The sequence below is a fragment of the Triturus cristatus genome, chromosome 3_2, assembly GCF_964204655.1.
Source record: "Triturus cristatus chromosome 3_2, aTriCri1.1, whole genome shotgun sequence".
In the NCBI taxonomy this organism is placed as follows: domain Eukaryota; kingdom Metazoa; phylum Chordata; class Amphibia; order Caudata; family Salamandridae; genus Triturus; species Triturus cristatus.
Window position 1 is genome coordinate 998,180,476 of NC_140584.1, and position 18,054 is coordinate 998,198,529.

General features: G+C 41.9%; 1 protein-coding gene across 3 annotated transcripts in view; it reads right to left on the reverse strand.

Annotated features, from left to right (window-relative positions):
- POR (cytochrome p450 oxidoreductase) overlaps window positions 1-18,054 on the reverse strand; it is a 624,051-nt gene that overhangs the window by 64,336 nt on the left and 541,661 nt on the right. For all 3 annotated transcript variants that reach the window (XM_085649617.1, XM_085649618.1, XM_085649616.1), the window contains 2 exons: window positions 14,861-15,128; window positions 12,665-12,810 (listed from right to left, as the gene is read on the reverse strand). In XM_085649617.1, the coding sequence (XP_085505743.1) occupies window positions 12,665-12,810; window positions 14,861-15,128 (414 nt within the window). The remainder of the gene's footprint in view (window positions 1-12,664; window positions 12,811-14,860; window positions 15,129-18,054) is intronic.

Here is an 18,054-nt window from a genome sequence, read left to right on the forward strand (position 1 = left end):
AGACTGCAGGGGGGTATATAGAAATATGCGTTCTGCTGGTCCAACAACAAAATAGAGTCTCCCAAGTCCAGCAAAGACAGGATCTGGGCAAGAGTTGGCATTTTAAAATTGTCCTTCTGCAGAAAGGCATTCAGAGCCCAAAGGTCCAAAATCAGCCTGAGACCCCTGTCCTCCTTCAGAACAATGAAGCCGCGATACTAACTGCCCTCTTCTCTTTCAGAATACGGTACCCTCTCTGTAGCGTCTTTGGAAATCAACATTCACACATCTTGAAATCGAAGGGACAGGTGCTAATCTGAAATTCTCTCCAATGTGGAGGAATAATTGGCAAGGCAAAAACAAGAGACCTGGAAAAATCATGTTAAAGGTTTTGACAGACCCTTCTGTCGGAGGTGATGGATCTTCACTCTTGAAGGAAATGAAGCAGCCTGTCTCCCACTGGATAGGCATACGTCACTAAGGGCAAACTAAAGTGGTTTGGTGGCTATAGCAGAAGGGGGAGAGCAATGGGAGAGCTGATGGTTCTGCTGTCTTGTGTGCTGCCTGCCAACCAGTGTCCACAACCTCGAAGGAACTAGGGTGATAGCTGTACTGGTTGGGGAGAGACTTGCTGACTATAAGCCAGCTCTCTGAAATAGCCTCTAAACTTTAACTGCTGGGGAACAGTTTGGCAGGGGTCAACAAATGCAAGGGATGCACCATAACTCTACTTTCCAGTTTATTGAAGTGCTCCAACACAGTCTCTACATTCTTACTGAAAAGGTGTGACCCATCAAAGATTATATCCATGAGGAAACCTGTACAGTACTAGGAAATACAGACACACAGCCGCACGTGTCTACAAAGTGCATCACTAGTACCAACTGCCATCCCTGGGCAATCTGTAGCATCCAGACCTGCACAGTTCACCATGAACTGAACTGCCTGAGCCAAAGAGGCCATAAGGTCTTCTGAACCTGCCAATGCTAGACTAACAGAGGAAAGCATACACTTGCCTAAAACCTTAAATTCTCTTGCATTCCTTGTCTGGAAAAGTGGTTGGGAATGATTTGTGATTCACCTTTCTGGTAGAGGGCTGTACAAGCATGCTTACTGAAGAAGGAAGTTTGGTTAGAAAATCAGGGTTACTAGGAACTGGTTTGTGATGCCTGGCCACCAGCCTTTTCCCAGGTGGGCCGGAGCAGGGCTTCTACCAAGTAGCCAAAAAGGTATATGTGAGGCCCTCGTCAAAAGGGAGCAAGGTCTAGGAAGTAGCTGGTCCATTCTATAAAATCTCTTTCACAATGTTTGTTTTGGTCCCAAATATAGGGTGCTGTAAATCCAGTACCAGAAGAGCACTGAAAATGAGGCACTTTTTTCTGTTCTGCAAATCCATGTAGAGGCCATCCTCACCAACCATCACTATCAGCCACCTCCTAGGTGTCCACTATTATGGGATAGGGTCATTGCCACAGCCAAAAAAAGAATGCAGTCTCTGCCGGCATGTACGATGTGGCAGAGACACTGGGTCAGAATCAGACGACAGGTAGCCTTTTTTTGAATTTCATTGTGCAACATGGGTCAAAATGAAGCCCAAGTGGATTTGGTGTCAGTACCCTAGATGCTCTTCAGGCATCCCGAAGCCAGAGTGGAAGTCTGTAGCAGAGTCGGTTCAGGGCCCGTAAACGGGCCCAAGGGATTATATGACAAGGACCCATTAGCAGGCACTAACTTTACTGGGAGCCCCTGCAGTTTCAAAGGTGTGCTAGAGGGAGCCAGATGCACTGGCCACACCAGGATCAGCGGAGAAATTAGCTAAATAACTAGAGATTTTGAAGGAGTACAGCCCACACTAAGACACCCTTGTGCCTTCTCTTTAGACACAGAGTGGCGGGATAGGTCCCACTTTGCTTTTCAGGTCTCGCCTGACCCAGCACATGCGCTGGTCTGGCGAGACTTTTAGTAAGGGCTTAAAAATATGCTGCAATGGCTGGAGTCGCACTTGCGTTCACGCGAGCGTGCACACGCACAGCCGCCATCTGTCTTTCACGGGTCATTAAGCGTGTGGACGCTGCAGCTGCTTTCACTTTTGCAGCCGCGCGTCCACTCGCGCCGCCCTGTCCATGTCTAGGTCTTTACTTTTGCTATAATCGCGGCACCCGCGCTTCACTCAAATCCCCAACCTCTCAGCCTAGGGTGGGCTCACCATGTCTTGTGCCTGCATTGCTCTGGTACATTCTTTGTCATTGGTTTGTTTTGTTAAGGAGTGCTAATGTTCACACATTAGCAGCGAGATTCTCACATTTGCATTTGAAAGGCTACTTTTATCTTCACATCTACTGAGCTGGACTGTTTACTAGGAAAACAAGCATTGCCATAGCCAATAGGTCTCGCTTTTTGGGACCTTATAAGTATTTAGTTGTGCAGCACAATATGTTTGGTGCAAATGTTGCATGGCTAAACACTTATAAGGTACAAGGTTTAGCCATACAACAGCTGATGCTGTTACACCAAGAAGAATGTGCTGCAAAACTAAATACTTATAAGGTCCCAAATGCGAGATCTATTGGCTATGCCAGTGCTTGTTTATGTTTGCGTTTAGACTTGGAGCTCGAATTGAATGCTTTTGGAGCGACCCTAGGAACAGGACAGAGTTTTCACCGTGGAGTGGGACTTACAAAAAGGCTGTGATTTCTAATCGTGATCTGCAAAACCAAGCTTTGCCTTCTGTCTTGGATCTCCGGCGGGTGCATGAAGGTGCATTCATTTCACAACTTCAAGTTGCGGCCATATTCCAGACAGACACACCTCATTTTACACACAAAGCAAGGTTTGAAACCTGTTTTGGGTAGGTGCATTTTTCCCTGGCGAAGCAGAATTAATAGTAGGCGTTGTAGGAAATGGCTTTAGATTGGCAGCAGATTTTTGGGCTCTGCATTGGATTATGGGGTAAGGAAGGAACGGACAGCATCATGCAGGAGTAGCACTTTCAAACAGCTTCAATCCTTCACTCCTGAGGCAGTATGAGGTCAAAGTGGAGCCACGTGGTGCCAACTAACAGTGCGCAGGAGTGCTACTGAATAAATGTTTCCAAATCCAGTCCGGCACCTAGGGAGTATTCTAAGGTGAGGAATCTGTAGTTAAAATAATCCATGCGAGATGGACACCTTTACAGAACTTTGAGACTCCTTTGCAACTTTCTTGCACAAAAAGATAAGTAGCATTAGAAAACATTTTACCAATGAAGGAATTGTGATGGAGGCACCAGTGGATTCCCATGTATCACCACATGTCATTATCATGTTGTGAGCCTCTAGAAGAGAAGGAAGTGGTAGACTAAATTCTAACAATTAAATCAGGTTCTCTGTTTGATTCATGTCCTGCGTCTTGTGATCAGCTGGATGGAACAAGTTTTAGCTCATCGTTACCAATTTGAGTAATTTACCTATTACATTAGCAGTTTGCCCTATACCGTCAAAGAATGCTCCAATTCGGCCCAATTTTAAGACACACTCATTAGATCCAGGTAAACTGTCAAACTATAGACCGATTTCTTCAAAATATTATAACAAGACATCAATAGACAGTTAAAAAAAATCAATTGGAGCCACCTTTTACTTCTAAAGAAAAAACGCAAGTGTGTGTATATATATATATATATTCACTGAAAAAACCATAGGTTTCACACGTTAAACTTAGCGGAAATTTTACTGATAAAAAACCAATGAAATTGCCCCGTTATAGTTAGTGCTGGCAACTATAACTCACGCGGCCGCAATCCTCTGCTGATGCTAATACTGTATTTAGACACTTATTTGCCCATGTCTTCTTCCATACATTTTTAGCTATACATATATTACAAATATTTTTTTTTATAAAGACACATATGTCATCAGCAGAAGATTGCGGTCGCGTGAGTTATAGTTGCCAGCACTAACTATAACGGGGCAATTTCATTGGTTTTTTATCAGTAAAATTTCCGCTAACTATAACATGTGTGAAACCTATGGTTTTTTCAGTGAATTTGCAAGGTTTTTTAAATGCTAATTCCTAACTATAACGTGTGTGAAACCTATGGTTTTTTCAGTGAATTTGTACGTTTTTTTAAATGCTAAGTTACTTTACGCCATTCGAGGCGTGCGCGCCCACTTAACGCAGTGCGTTCCGTGCACGGTTTTTATCAACTTTAATAAGCCCTGTACATTTGGTGGCCTTCGGCCACCAAAAGCACAGGGGGTGGGGTCAATGTGGATAGTGTTTTTTTTATTTCGATTTTATAATTTCATGTTGCCAAAATATAGTTTTTTTACTGATGTAATAAGCCCTGTACATTTGGTGGCCTACGGCCACCAAAAGCACAGGGGGTGGGGTAAGTGTGGATAGTGTTTTTTTTATTTCTATTTTTTACCGTACGCTTACGGTAAGCGTACGGTAAGCGTACTCGGCGAAATTGCCGAAAATAAAAAAAAACACGTTTTTGCTCTTGGGGGATGTTTGGGGACTCCCTCAACATGACTATGTGGGAGGGAGTTGTCAAAACAGCCCCGTAACATGTTTTTGGGCATCATGTTTGATAAATAACACTCCGTGCGAGAGACAAAATGGCGGACGCCGCTTCCTGGTTTCGGCCGATTCGAATGTTTACTAAGATCTAAGAGCCAATCAGAATCGCGCTCGCGCACGCCACCGTACGCGTACGGTAAGCGTACGGTAAGCGTACCGTAAGCGGGCTCAGATATATATATTGATTTAAAGGCTATTTTCTCAGAATCTACTGAACAGATTTACACCAAACCTACAAAAGGCACTTCCTTGACATAGGGACTACCTCTCTGCCAAATTTCTAGTAATTCTGTTCAGCCGTTCGGGCTGTAGCTCGTTCTAAAGGTCCTATGGAAAAATGCATGGGAAAAACGCGTTTTGGGACCCCCCTTTTATCTCAGCCCCCGCTTGACGAATCCCCCCCGAGACTTTCAGGGTAGGAGCGGAGCGTAGCGCCCCACCTATTTTGAGAAATTCGCGAGGATTCATCGACCGGCGCCAAAGTTATTCAAAATAGAATGTTGCGGATTTCCTATGGAAAAGGGGTCCTAACTATAACTACCTACTGGCGACCGCCAGTAGGTAATATATATATATATATATATATATATATATATATATATATATATATATATATGTATGAATACCAACGACTTAAATCTTAAGTTTACAGGCACTATAGACAAGCAGTCCATTGTATTTCTTGATTTAGAACTCTACACTATGAACAACCGTATACACTCACGTATACACCGTAAACTGACATCAGGGAATGCCATTTTACATGCTCAGAGTTTTCACCCTGTTAAACTCATTGAGAGCATTCCCTTTGCTGAGTGCCTTCGTATGAAGAGGAACTGTAGCACTACTGAGAGCCTTACTGAAGCAACCAACAATTTATGTACAAGACTTAGCAATAGAGGCTACAAGGAAAAGACTCTCAAACTAGCTAAGGGGAAGTGTCAAAATATCCAAAGAAAAGATCTTCTGTTTAAGAACAAGGGTAACAGATTAACCTTAGGGGTAACAGCCCAACAGACACCGAGGCTAATTACTGGCTACAACAGTTTCCATCAGAGATTCAGACAAATTCTATACAGACATTGGCCGATAGCAAGATGTGACCCTGTTATAGGTCCTTCGTGTGCTAAGCTCCCCCAGTTAACTTTCAGGAGAGCTAAGTCCATGAAACAGGAACTTATATCCAATGCCCCTGTATCTGACAAAGGTACCAGTTGGCTAAAATCTCAAAGAGGATTTTTCAAATGCACAAAGTGCAAAGCCTGCCAGTACAGAATCAACACCAAATCAATCGTGACCCCTCTCAGAAAAACTCCCATTGAGATCAGGGAGCATTTCACGTGCAAAACCGAATTTGCGGTATACGTGTTACGCTGTACATGCAACAAGATGTATGTTGGCAGCACTATTCACCCGGCACATGTCAGAATTCTGCAACACTTAAGGGCAATTAACAATAAAGACCCGACATACCCAGTTGCTCGACACATTAACAGAGTACATGATGGCAAAGCAGAAGATTTGGTAGACTTTGTGGCTGACAGTGTTAAGAAAAGTATCAGGGGTGGGAACAGACAACTCGCACTAAGGAGGTTGGAGTCACGATACATAATCCAATTAGATTGCAAGATTCCTAATGGTTTGAATGCCGACGAAGCATTAAGTGTTCATCTATAAATTCAAAACTGCCTTTTTTTAAATTCTTGTAACAATCCTTTGAGTCTCAACCCAGTTTTGTTTATTGGTTCAGCATAATTGTTTTAATACGTGCCCAGTAGGTCCCCGTATGCTTATATAGGGCAGCTTTAGAAAAACACTATGATGCTTTATTGTTTCAATTGGTCATCAACATTAGATTTTGAAAACAGTGCTTTAGCATGCCCACTTGGGCTTTATTTTCAAGTATTTATAAATGTTTACAAATGTTCAAATATGTACAAAAGTATACATTAATTTTACTAGCACTATCATGTTTACATTGCACTGGTTACTTCAGGAATTATTCCTTTATTAATACGAACAATGATGGACCGATGTACCCTTTTTGAATACTTTGCATCATTATAATTACTCAAGGTGATACTGGTCTGAGGAAAGACTCGTTTAACAACAGCATTTCTCTCATGTTAATTTTTTGTTTACTGGTTGCCAAGTAACCTGGGGGTGTGTTACGTGCACGTAATTAGCTTATAAGCATTGCATCTGAACTGGGTCTGACACAGTGAGCAAAGCGGACTTGTTCGCCGAAACGCGTCTGGGCCACAGCTTTTTTAAATAAAGCATTTTCTTTAAAACTTATCCCACGGAGTCAGTGCCTGATATATATATATATATATTCACTGAAAAAACCATAGGTTTCACACACGTTATAGTTAGGAATTAGCATTTAAAAAACCTTGCAAATTCACTTAAAAAAACATAGGTTTCACACGTTATAGTTAGGTGGATATTTCACTCGTAAAAACCAATGAAATCCCCCCGTTATAGTTAGTTCAGATAACTATAACTCGCGCGACCGCAATCCACTGCTGATGACGTCACATATTACATCACTCATGACATGGTCAGTGGCATCACTCATGACATCACTGATGACATCATCCTTGTGATAGAGTGGCGGCCGCGCGAGTTATAGTTATCTGAACTAACTATAACGGGGGAATTTCATTGGTTTTTTTACGAGTGAAATATCCACCTAACTATAACATGTGTGAAACCTATGGTTTTTTAAGTGAATTTTCAAGGTTTTTTAAATGCTAATTTCTAACTATAACGTGTGTGAAACCTATGGTTTTTTCAGTGAATTTGTACGGTTTTTTAAATGCTAAGTTATGTATGTATTATTTTATTTTAATATATTTATTTTACAATAAACTACGTATTTTTTGGGGTTTTTCACCATGCGCGCACCCCCGCGATTTAAAAAAAAAAAAAATTCAATTTTTTTTCTGCCTTCGGGGTCCTTCAGGTACCCCCGGACAAAGGCTAGGGGGTCAGGAACTCTCTACCCTGCCCCCTTTTCACGTTCGCCACCTTCCTTTTTCACTCTCGCACTGAAAACAAAAAAAATGGCGGCCGACACTTCCTGATTTCGACCGATTCGAACGTTGACTAACATGTAACCACCAATCAGAATTACGCTCGCGCGCGTTAGGGTGCGCGCACGGTGCGCGGCTATAGATATGTATGTGCTTTTAACTGCAATTTTCTCAGGAACTACTGAACAGATTGACTCCATATATGCAAAAGGCACATCCCTGAGGACTACCTCTCTGCCAAATTTCAAGTAATTCTGTTCAGCCGTTCGGGCTGTACCTTGGACTAAAGGTCCCTATGGAAAATTGCATAGGGAAAACGGAGGATTCGTCAACCGGCGCCAAAGTTATTCCAAATAGAATGTTGCGGATTTCCTATGGAAACACGGTCCTAACTATAACTATCTACTGGCGAAGATAGATAGATAGATAGATAGATAGATAGATAGATAGATAGATAGATAGATAGATAGATAGATAGATAGATAGATAGATATCCTGTTACACCGTTCCAACTTATAAAGTGCTCAGCTACCCCCAACAGTGGTGTCCCGGCCCTAGGACAGGCGACAAAAGCAGGTACCAGGAGAGGACTAAGGGCTGGAGAACAGCCAGGTGTTCAGGACACGTCGGAAAATAGCTTTTGATTCAGCCATACACAGGGACAGTGGCAGGCTATTCCAAGTTTTGGCAGTAATCACTGCGAAAGCTCTGCCACCCATTCTGGAGTGGCGGAAACGGGGAGTCAACAAGAGGCGGAGATGGTTCGATCTAAGTGAGCGGTTGGACTGATCAAGTCGAGCTCAAAGGTAAGCTGGACCCCGACCCTGCATTGCTCTAAAAGCCAAAACCAGCGATTTGAACTGGATCCGTTTGGTCACTGGAAGCCAGTGGAGCTTCTTCAAGTGGTGTGAAATCGAATGGCGATAGGGGTTGTTACAAATCAGCCTTGCAGCCACGTTCTGAACTATCTGCAAGCGTTTGATTAGATAGGCTGGTGCCCCTGCATACAGACTATTTGCATAGTCTAGATGTGAGGTAATCAGGGCATGAAAAATGGTCCGTCGAGACTCCAGAGGGAGAAAAGGGAGGATTTTACAGAGCATGTGTAATTTACCAAAACAGGCAGAGGAGACCGGATTTATTTGGGATTTGCAGGAGAACTCATTGTCAAACCGCAATCCAAGATTCCTAGCCGAGTCCACAGGTTCCGGAGGGGGATTCAACTCAGATGGCCACCAACGTAGTGGCAGAGGGTTTTTTTTTTGATTAAAGAACAACACCTCGGTTTTGTCTGAGTTGAGCCTAAGCGTTTCCAGGTAGAGATATTACACAGATGTCTGAAATGAGAGAATACTGCTTCAGAGTGATCTTTAAATGAGAACACCAATCGTGTGTCGTCAGCATAAGAGATCACTCTGACTCTGCAGGACTCTACCAGTGTAGCCAGAGGAGAGAGATATACATTGAAAAAGAGTGGGCTCAGAGCAGAGCCCTGGGGGACCTTACAACTTAGGGGTTTCTCCTCAAACAAATGGCTGAAGTGAGACTTGTTGAGTGCAGCCGCTTAGATAGGATCAAATTGAGGACAGAGGACTGCCCTGTATCCCGAGACTATGGAGTCTCTCAAGCAAAATTACATGAGAGACCATGTCAAATGCAGCGGACAGGTCGAGAAACGCCAACATCGCTGCTTCGCCTGCATCAACACATTTGCGAATGGTCTCAGAGACCTCAGGAAGGGCAGTCTCAGTGCTATACCCGGATCTAAACCCAGACTGCGAATCATAGAAAAGATGCCGGGACTCAAGATAGTTTGATAGTTGTCCCTGAACTAATTTTTCCAGGACTTTGGCTGGTTTTGGTAAAAGAGAAATAGGGCGATAATGGGTCAGCACCAGATTTTTTTAAGGATTGAAGGGAAGATCCCAGTGCGCAGGGAAGAGTTCCAGATCAGATTCAAAGGAGAGCTAATAAGGGGGGCTAAGGAGCTAAATAGTTGTGCCGGACAGGGATCCTTTGGAGAGCCTGATTTACAGGTGAGAAGTTTTTGGAGTGATATATCAGTGGAAATCGGGTGGAAGAACGTGAATGCATCACTATTAGCTACCACGGTGTCTTGGACCGGAGAACGAGATGTAGGGGCAAACGTTGAATAAATGTCCAGAATTTTATCATGAAAAGAAGCCGATAACCCATTGCAGAGATCTTGTGTGTGGGGGGAATGAACTTGATAAAGCAGGTGGCTTAGTAAAATCTTTCACTATTTTAAAAAGGGTTCTTGATTAATTACCAGCAGTAATGACTTCATTGATGAAATACTCTCTCATTGTCGAGCGTTTAAGTTTGTGGAAATTCTTAATGGCGGCTTTATAGATTACTTTAACCTCTGGATCATAAAATAATCTCCAGCTCCGTTCAAGTTTCTTACAGAGGCTTTTCCCGGCACGCAATGCCGGGGAAAACCAAGGGGCTGATGGTTTTTGTCTAGAGGAGACAATGGATTGCAGGGGGGAGACAGTATCAAGGGCTGAGGAGAGCCAGATATTAAAGTTAGACGCATCCAACCAGTTGCAGAGGAGTGCAGGAGAGGGCAGGTGCCATGGTATTACACGTGCCATAGAAGGATTAGTCGCATGAGATGGTGTTGCCAAATTAAACGGGATTAAAAAATGGTCTGACTTTGTGAGGGGATTAGGCGATGCTGTGGTCAGGTTAGGATTGTTACTGAACAGTAGTTCCACCGTATGGCCGGCCCAATGGGTGGAGCCACTAACCCGCTGGGTCAAATTAAAGCCTTTCCGAGTTTCTAGAAGCTGGGCCGCATTTGTGCAGTGAATATCATCCACATGTAAATTAAAATCGCCAAGGATCACAAAATGTGGATGTTTAAGCGACAAGTCAGCAACTATATTGTAAAGTTCTAATAGATGCTGGGGCGGGAAGCTGGGGGGTCTATAAATAAGGATTCCAGCCAAGGCTAGGTTAGATGCACCAGAGATACTAAAATACATGGCTTCTAAGGGACCTATATTAGGGAGTTTCCTGGAAGAGATTTCACATTTAGAGCGAAGGATCGCTGCAATCACCCCTTCCACCTTGTTGTTGGCCCCGGTTTATTCACACAAAACGATAGTCACTGGGGATAGCTAAATTGAGGTCGGGATTAGAGAGATCCCTAACCCACGTTTCGGTAAGAAACATTAGATCCCAGGCATGTGTTTCAAGGGATGGATGGAGATAGATGATATATATATATATATATATATATATATATATATATATATTCCCACCTGCCCCCTCCTCTTTCCCCTCAAATTTTGATTTCGATTCTGGAAGACAAAACTGCTTCAAATTTGCATGACTACCTGCCCTAAATGATGAAATGGATGAGCTCCAAAGCACTAAAATTGATGGGTGATAAGACGGAACTCGTATGCTTTGGCAAAAAATTGATTACCAATACCTTAAATTGGAGGTCCACTGTTTTGGTGACCCTCCCATCCTAGTAGGACATACAAAGCAGCTAGGAATAACGATTGATAATAATTTGAAAAAATAGATAAACAAGGTTTCGGCATCCTGTTTTTTTACAACTAAAGATGCTATTTAAAGTACTTCCAATGTTGCCCTAACAGACTCTTCAGAAAGTAGGCCAAGCAACTACTCTATTGTGACTTGACTACTGCAATGCACTATACCTGGGATCACTGACTACAGCAATAACCCGCTTGCAGAGAACTCAAAACTAGGCTGCATGCCTGCTCGTAGGGGTGAAACTTAATGAGACTGCCTCTCCCATGCATAAAACATTACATTGGCTGCAGGTTATCAAAATAATCCAGTTTAAAACCGCTTGTAATGCTAGTCAATTCTACAAGCTAGGCCCAGAAATAATAACTGAAAAATGTAAGATTTGTCTTCCTTGTCGACCATTACAATCTGAAAATGCCTTCCTGTTTACTATTCCCCAAATAAACCAGACTCAGAAAGAAGGTAGAGATGCCTTCTTTGGGGCTCCTTTGTTATTGAATGCTTTTCCCTCCTATTTAAGAATGGAGAACAATCACAAAGTTCTGCAAGTGTTTGAAAAACATGGCTATTGCAATAAATTCCAGTTGCATCCTTTTCATCATTCTTATAGCTTCAGGACACCCATGTTAGGGTAACTGACGCTCTTTATAGATTCTCTTGTTATCGTCATAATCAGAAAAAGATTTGTTTATTGGGAGTCAAACACACCCTATGCCTCTCTTCTTCCATCCCCCTCAACCACCATCACACCTCTGTTACTTTGCCACAATCAACCCCGCTGCTGTCACCACCTGCCAACCTTTCTAAACATTACTAAATGGAAGGGTCCATCCGTCTTGGACAAAAAGCAAGAATAAAAAGCCAGACGGCATGCCGGCTTCTACATTTAGTACTTGATAGAGTTCACATAGGTAAACTTCAAATGTACAATTGGAAAGGATATAGGCAGAGGCATAAAATTATCAGGCTAACACTGATACCTTAAAGAAGACTGGCATCAGAACTGTGGTCTGAAAATGCAGAAACCGTAAAAGGGATTATGTCCAGTGTACCAACACAGTCCAAGTGCAGGGTCTTCTTATCCTCATTAGTTCCTGCAGAAACGAAGGAACTTAAGAAGCTTCCGTTTATTAAATGTTCAGTTTAGCATAGGTTTCTGCCCTCGCATGTATCAGCAAATGTGATTAAAAATGGGCCTTAGAGAAAAAAAATAAGGCTTTTCAGTGGCCTAGGGAATCTCTGTGTATAATGCAATAGCGGCTTCACTGTAACACACTGGTTTACCTGCTAATGTGTCCAGTTTAACCTATGAATCACACATATTCCTGGGATGTCTTAACCCTGTAGAATTATTAGGCTGTTGAATTTAGGAGGAAGATGTTTTGGCACCCAAAGCTCTACTTTAAAACATGTCTATTGGCAGTCCACAGACTTCCTATCACTTCCTCTCTAGCCTCCTCCCTCCCCCATTCATGCCTCACCTCCCTACCCCTTTCTCACTTTGTCCTCTCCCCACTTCCAAACCCTGTTGTTCCCCCTTTATATGCATTTACCTTGTGTTCTTGATCCCTGGAGAATGCCACATTGAGCTGGGTCAAGACACCCTCTTCATGGAAGCGTTTGAGCTCCTCTTTGTAGAGATAGTCTTCGTTTTCATGACGGCAGCCATAGTACAGCACTGTATCACCAACTTCCTTGCCTGCATGACATAGGATACACATTGTGAAACCAATCAGACCTTAGCTAAGACAGAAGTAAAAAAAAATTAAATACATATTTTTGTACAGCCCTTTACATGGTGAAGGCACATAGTACTTCACATTCAAAATGAAGCTGACAAAGTGTATAACTACGGACAGTCCTCCAACAAATAGCTATGTAAACCTTGGCAACTATACAACATTTGTTCATCCACATATCATGCTTTTAAAGCTCAAATGGCAGACCTTTGAAGAAGAACCCCAACTAAGCCTAAGCATGTATTCATCCAGAAGAGTCGCAAGCATGACGGGCAAACCTGTTGTAGCGCATGTAGCCGATCAAGAAATGTGAGGAGGAAGAAAAATCTTGCGTATTTGTGATGTAATATGGGAACCAAAGTAGAGAAGGTAATGTGTACACAAACAATTCTGCAGGGTCAACACAAAGAAAGTGTGAAGACTTTTAAATTAATCTATCAGGCCCCTTCAGCACTTCATATGTTTTATTTAGAAACTTCCATCAAAAAGAACAGAAGATTAATAAATAAGGACAAATTGGAAATTGATTTCAGGAAGGCGATTACCCCCTTTCACCTCATCCCTAGTGCACTTGTCGACAATGTCTCAAAGCAACTATTCTATTTCAAACATTTCTGTAATACATAGTAGGCAGATTGAGCATAACCTAGAAAAAGCTATGATGGATGCCAAGTGGAAGTCTGTATACTGTGGGATATTTTGTTTTAGTTTCCATTTTAGTCATCAACACGTAGATCCTACCTTCCCTGATCCAACACCGAATTAGTACCTTAAGAAGGATGGTTACAGATTCTAAATGAAAAAGTTATGCTCTGCCAGCACTGGCCTTAACCTTGGCATCAAGGATCTCCTAAGTCCTGATTTGTAACAGAATGTCTAAAAATCAATTTTTTTATATTTACTTCAAAAGATGGCATGTAGGCGCTAGCGATGTGAACCCTGAGGTCTGCAACACGAGGATCCTTTTCAGCCTCCAAGGAAAAAATAATCCAGTAGACAACAAATAAGAAACCCATACGAAGTGATAACAACTGCTTAGTAAAACGGGCTTATGGCTGTTCGAGTTAAGGAAATACACATATTCAACATGTTTCTCAAAAACATTTTTGCAACCGAATGGTTTTGTCCCTTTCTGGTGGTAATGCAAGACTCGTCTCATCCACTACCTACAGCTCTCATTCGCAGGTTGATTTACAAGGCTTAGGAAAGAGCCCTGAACGAGACAGTACTTGACAAGACAATAATGAACCAGATCAGGCAAAGAAGGAAAACAGCATTCGATGGATGAGGAATGATCTTAAAGGGAAAAGGTATATGGGAACAAGCACTAAAGACTCCTAGAAACAATTCTGTATTAGGGGAGGCCCATAATAAGTTTATGAATATAAATAAATATTGCATGAAGGAGACTTACCTTTTAAGCAGAGACAAAGATTCTCAATACTTTTAAATAAAAATTCAAAACGGAAGTTTCATACTAATACTCAACTAAAGATCAATGCACACGTGTAACTGGTGCAAGGCTTCGAGAATTGATGGAATGCTTCCTTGAAGCAAGCCACTCGGTTACCTAGTGCCTGCAACGTTTTTTAAAGTTTGAAGTCCCAACGCAATTTACTACATGTACCAAGTACCGAGACTGTGAAATGCTTTACAAAGTCTGTAGTACGATGCAGGATTGGAAATTCTGCAGACTACTCACAGAAGCAAGATGGGTACTGAGTCACTGTATGCAAGCCAACACAAACTTAAGTTCTTTTACTCGAAAACAAGAATTCTGTTAAAAAAAAAATCCCCCAGTGATCAAAGGACAGAATGTGGCTCAAGTAATGGGTCTATAAATCGTTCAAGTATGTTTGATGAAACTTGCTCATGCATAAAATCAAGAGAAAACGTGCCAATATGTGGTAAATTATTCTTCGAGGGACTCACTGCTCCTCATAAAGCCAAGTGGGTCACTTCAATCATATAATATCAACTTAAAAATAGGGCACAGCTCAGATCCCTTACCTTGTTCCTTGAGCCAGCACCGCTCCTGGATGAATCCAACAAAGGGAGCAATCCCAGTACCAGGTCCAATCATTATGACAGGTGTGCTGGACTTGAAAGGCAGCCGGAACTGTGATTTCCGTACGTACATTGGGACGGTGGACTTGTGACCATTGTCAGTGATCAACTTGTTTTTCAACCAATTTGTGGCTACTCCTTTGTTGGTGCGGCCACATTTTGCCTCGTATTCCACAACCACTGCACAAATGTGGATAGAATTTGAGTGAACCTAAAGCAGAAATACAAATGATCGCAATAATAAATATTTCAATCAGCAAAATTATCAATATTGTTTTAGGATTCGGATTCTTCAGTTCGTGCTAATGCAATGATGGCTTTCACTGTATTTTATAGTATTAAAAAATAGTAATGACTTGGTATTTCAAACTTTTAACCCTACAATTCATCATATAAAGCCATAACATTGAACAAAACGTTATGGTTGTCATCTATATTACTGTTTATGACACCTCAGGCCAATTTCTTGGCTTTTAACACCTGGACAAAGCTAGTTCCCAACTTGATCAATTTCCATCGAGGGACTGGATGGAAGTAGCCACGCCTCTAGCACCAGAGTTTTGATGGTTTTTAACTAGTCTTTAGCGAAAGGTACTAGGAAAAGTATGCGAAATACTTTTGCTTATTGCTAAAAAGAAAAGAAAATGGGCCTTTCACCAGATGATACACCCTCTTTAAATGTGCTTGCAGCAAAACAAAGGAAAGGATTCCACACCCATAGACATTAAGGAAATATTGCTCTGAGCCAGCCAGCATGTCTCCATTTTATTGGCTCAGCTAGCTTCCTCACAGTTGACTAACATGTTTTAGTTGCAAGCCTGGACAATAGCTGTATCTGAGAGATAGATAAGGCCTGAATTAAGTAATTCTTTACTGAAACTTGGCCCTTTTGCCCACAAGTTAATGAGTTTAGTTACAGGCCTAAGTCATTGTCCGCCTTGTGGTTAATGGTAAATGTTACATTAACCAGGGTTAGATTTTTAGTTTTATGCAGATGGGAAAAAGCAAGCAATTGAAAGCGAGGAGGGTGCCAAGACAAGATTTTTGCTCATTTTAATGAGAACAAGAGTTTGATGCAATTTGATGAGTAACCCAGCTGTAGGGAGTGGAGAGGGGGGCAAAACTGAGATTTTTAATATGTGGAGCAGCTAGCCTATCCCTTATTTCTCTGGCCAGAAGCTCCATGTGCTCCTCCTCATTGTAAATTAGTGTGTGAAGAATCTGGTTTATCTTCCCCAATTACCAATGTGCTCACACAACTACAGTGGCCATAGTTGCAATTTTCCAATTAGACTTGTAAGAACATTTATATTCTTTGGATTTGAAAGGAACAGTTGACTAACTAAAGCCACTTAGATTAGATTATGCCTACCATAGACACACAAAAAAAAGTTACTTACTTAATATCTTTCATAGATTCAAAATCTTGAATCATCTCGTTGTGGAACTGGGAGTCCCGAGATAGTGCTAGAAAGCAGTGTAATGTTAAACATAGCCTGGAAGCCAGTAAACATTGCCACATAAGTAAACTATACACAGCTTTGAAAAGACCCAACACTTCAATCAATTAGATGAAGGTACAATGAACACCACTTCCTCTCCCAGATGACGCCATATCTCATATTTCCTATCATGAATGTGAAAGCATTGTATTCATTAGATGGACCCGGTAGTGGGAAGAAGGTGGGCCGCATGTGAATCCATGAAATGTACAAAACACTGGAGAACTACAGTTTCAGGTAACTGTTTTCTTCTCCAAGACTGAATCGTTCACAGACTCCAATGCTTCGATCATAATAGCAAGCAGTTAACAATTAATATAATTACAGACACTGGTTGGAGGGTTCCAAAGACTTCATATTACTTGTTCCTCTGTTGCATCGAGTTGTGTTGCTGCTTCTAGGAAGTAATGTTGCATAAAGGTGTGTCTGTTTTTCCAGTTTGCTGCCATGCAAATGTCTGTTATTAGGACACTCATTGTTTAGTCAGCAGTTACAGGATTTTGGAGAGGGTATCCTACGTTGGGCTGCCAGAAAACTAAGGCTGTAGACACCCAACATGCTATCCCTCATTTTAAAAGAGGTTGATTCTTACAGTAAGGACCATATAATGCCAATAACTGGGAAATATCTGGCACTGCTGATGTAGAATGTAAGACATTTTCTGACATCCAGTGCATGCAGTGCCCTTTCAGCTGCATCAGTTAGATTCTGGCAAAAAAGGACACGAAAACCACTGGTTCATTAAGATGCAAATCAGATGACATTTTAGGGATAAAATATGGATTCGTTCTTGAAGAACTGTAGCTTCTTTTCTAAAAAAGATAGTTACTCTGATTGTGAAGGTCTGCATTTCACTTATTCTTTTCACAGAAATGAATGCTAAGAGCAGAGCTACATTCCTAGAAAGGCATTTAAATTCTGCTTTTTGAGCCAGCCCCCCCCTTTAACTGTGACAGGACAAATTGAACTGCCATGAGACAATTGGGCATCTAACTAGAGGGAAAACTCTGAAGATACCTCTAAGAAATTCTTTGATGATCATTTAGGCCCATAGTGACAGCTATCAGCTGCTCGTCTAAAGCGGGAAACAGCTGTAAAATGTGTTTTGACAGATCTGTGTTTCAGGCTTGATCGTGCTAAATGTAAGGGGTAAGGCAAAATGTGATGTGGAAAAGGGTTAAGTGGATAGAGGTCTTCACTGTTGCATCACATAGAGAACGTTTCCATTAGACTCCTTAAGTCTGGTTGGTTAGAAAAGATAGTGCTTCTCTGCATTCCTCTAGAATGTCTAAGAGATGGAATTCATTGTGTTGAGGAGAAATGTGATGTAGAAAAGGGAAAAGTAGATGGACGACTTCACTGTTGCATCATATAGAGAATGATTCCATTAGGCTCCTTACGTTTGGTTGGTTAGAAAAGATGGTGCTTCTCTGCATTCCTCTGGAATGTCTAAGGGATGGAATTCATTGTGTTGAGGACATGTTTCACAACACTGGGTCTGGGTGTGGGACTTAGCCTTCAAAGTGAGAGAGAAGATTCACCAAAGCTCCAGCGTAATATGAGGTTCCTCCGACATAAGATTTGTGAATAAGTACAGTATGGGTCACAAAGGGGCCATCAATGAGACAGCACAGC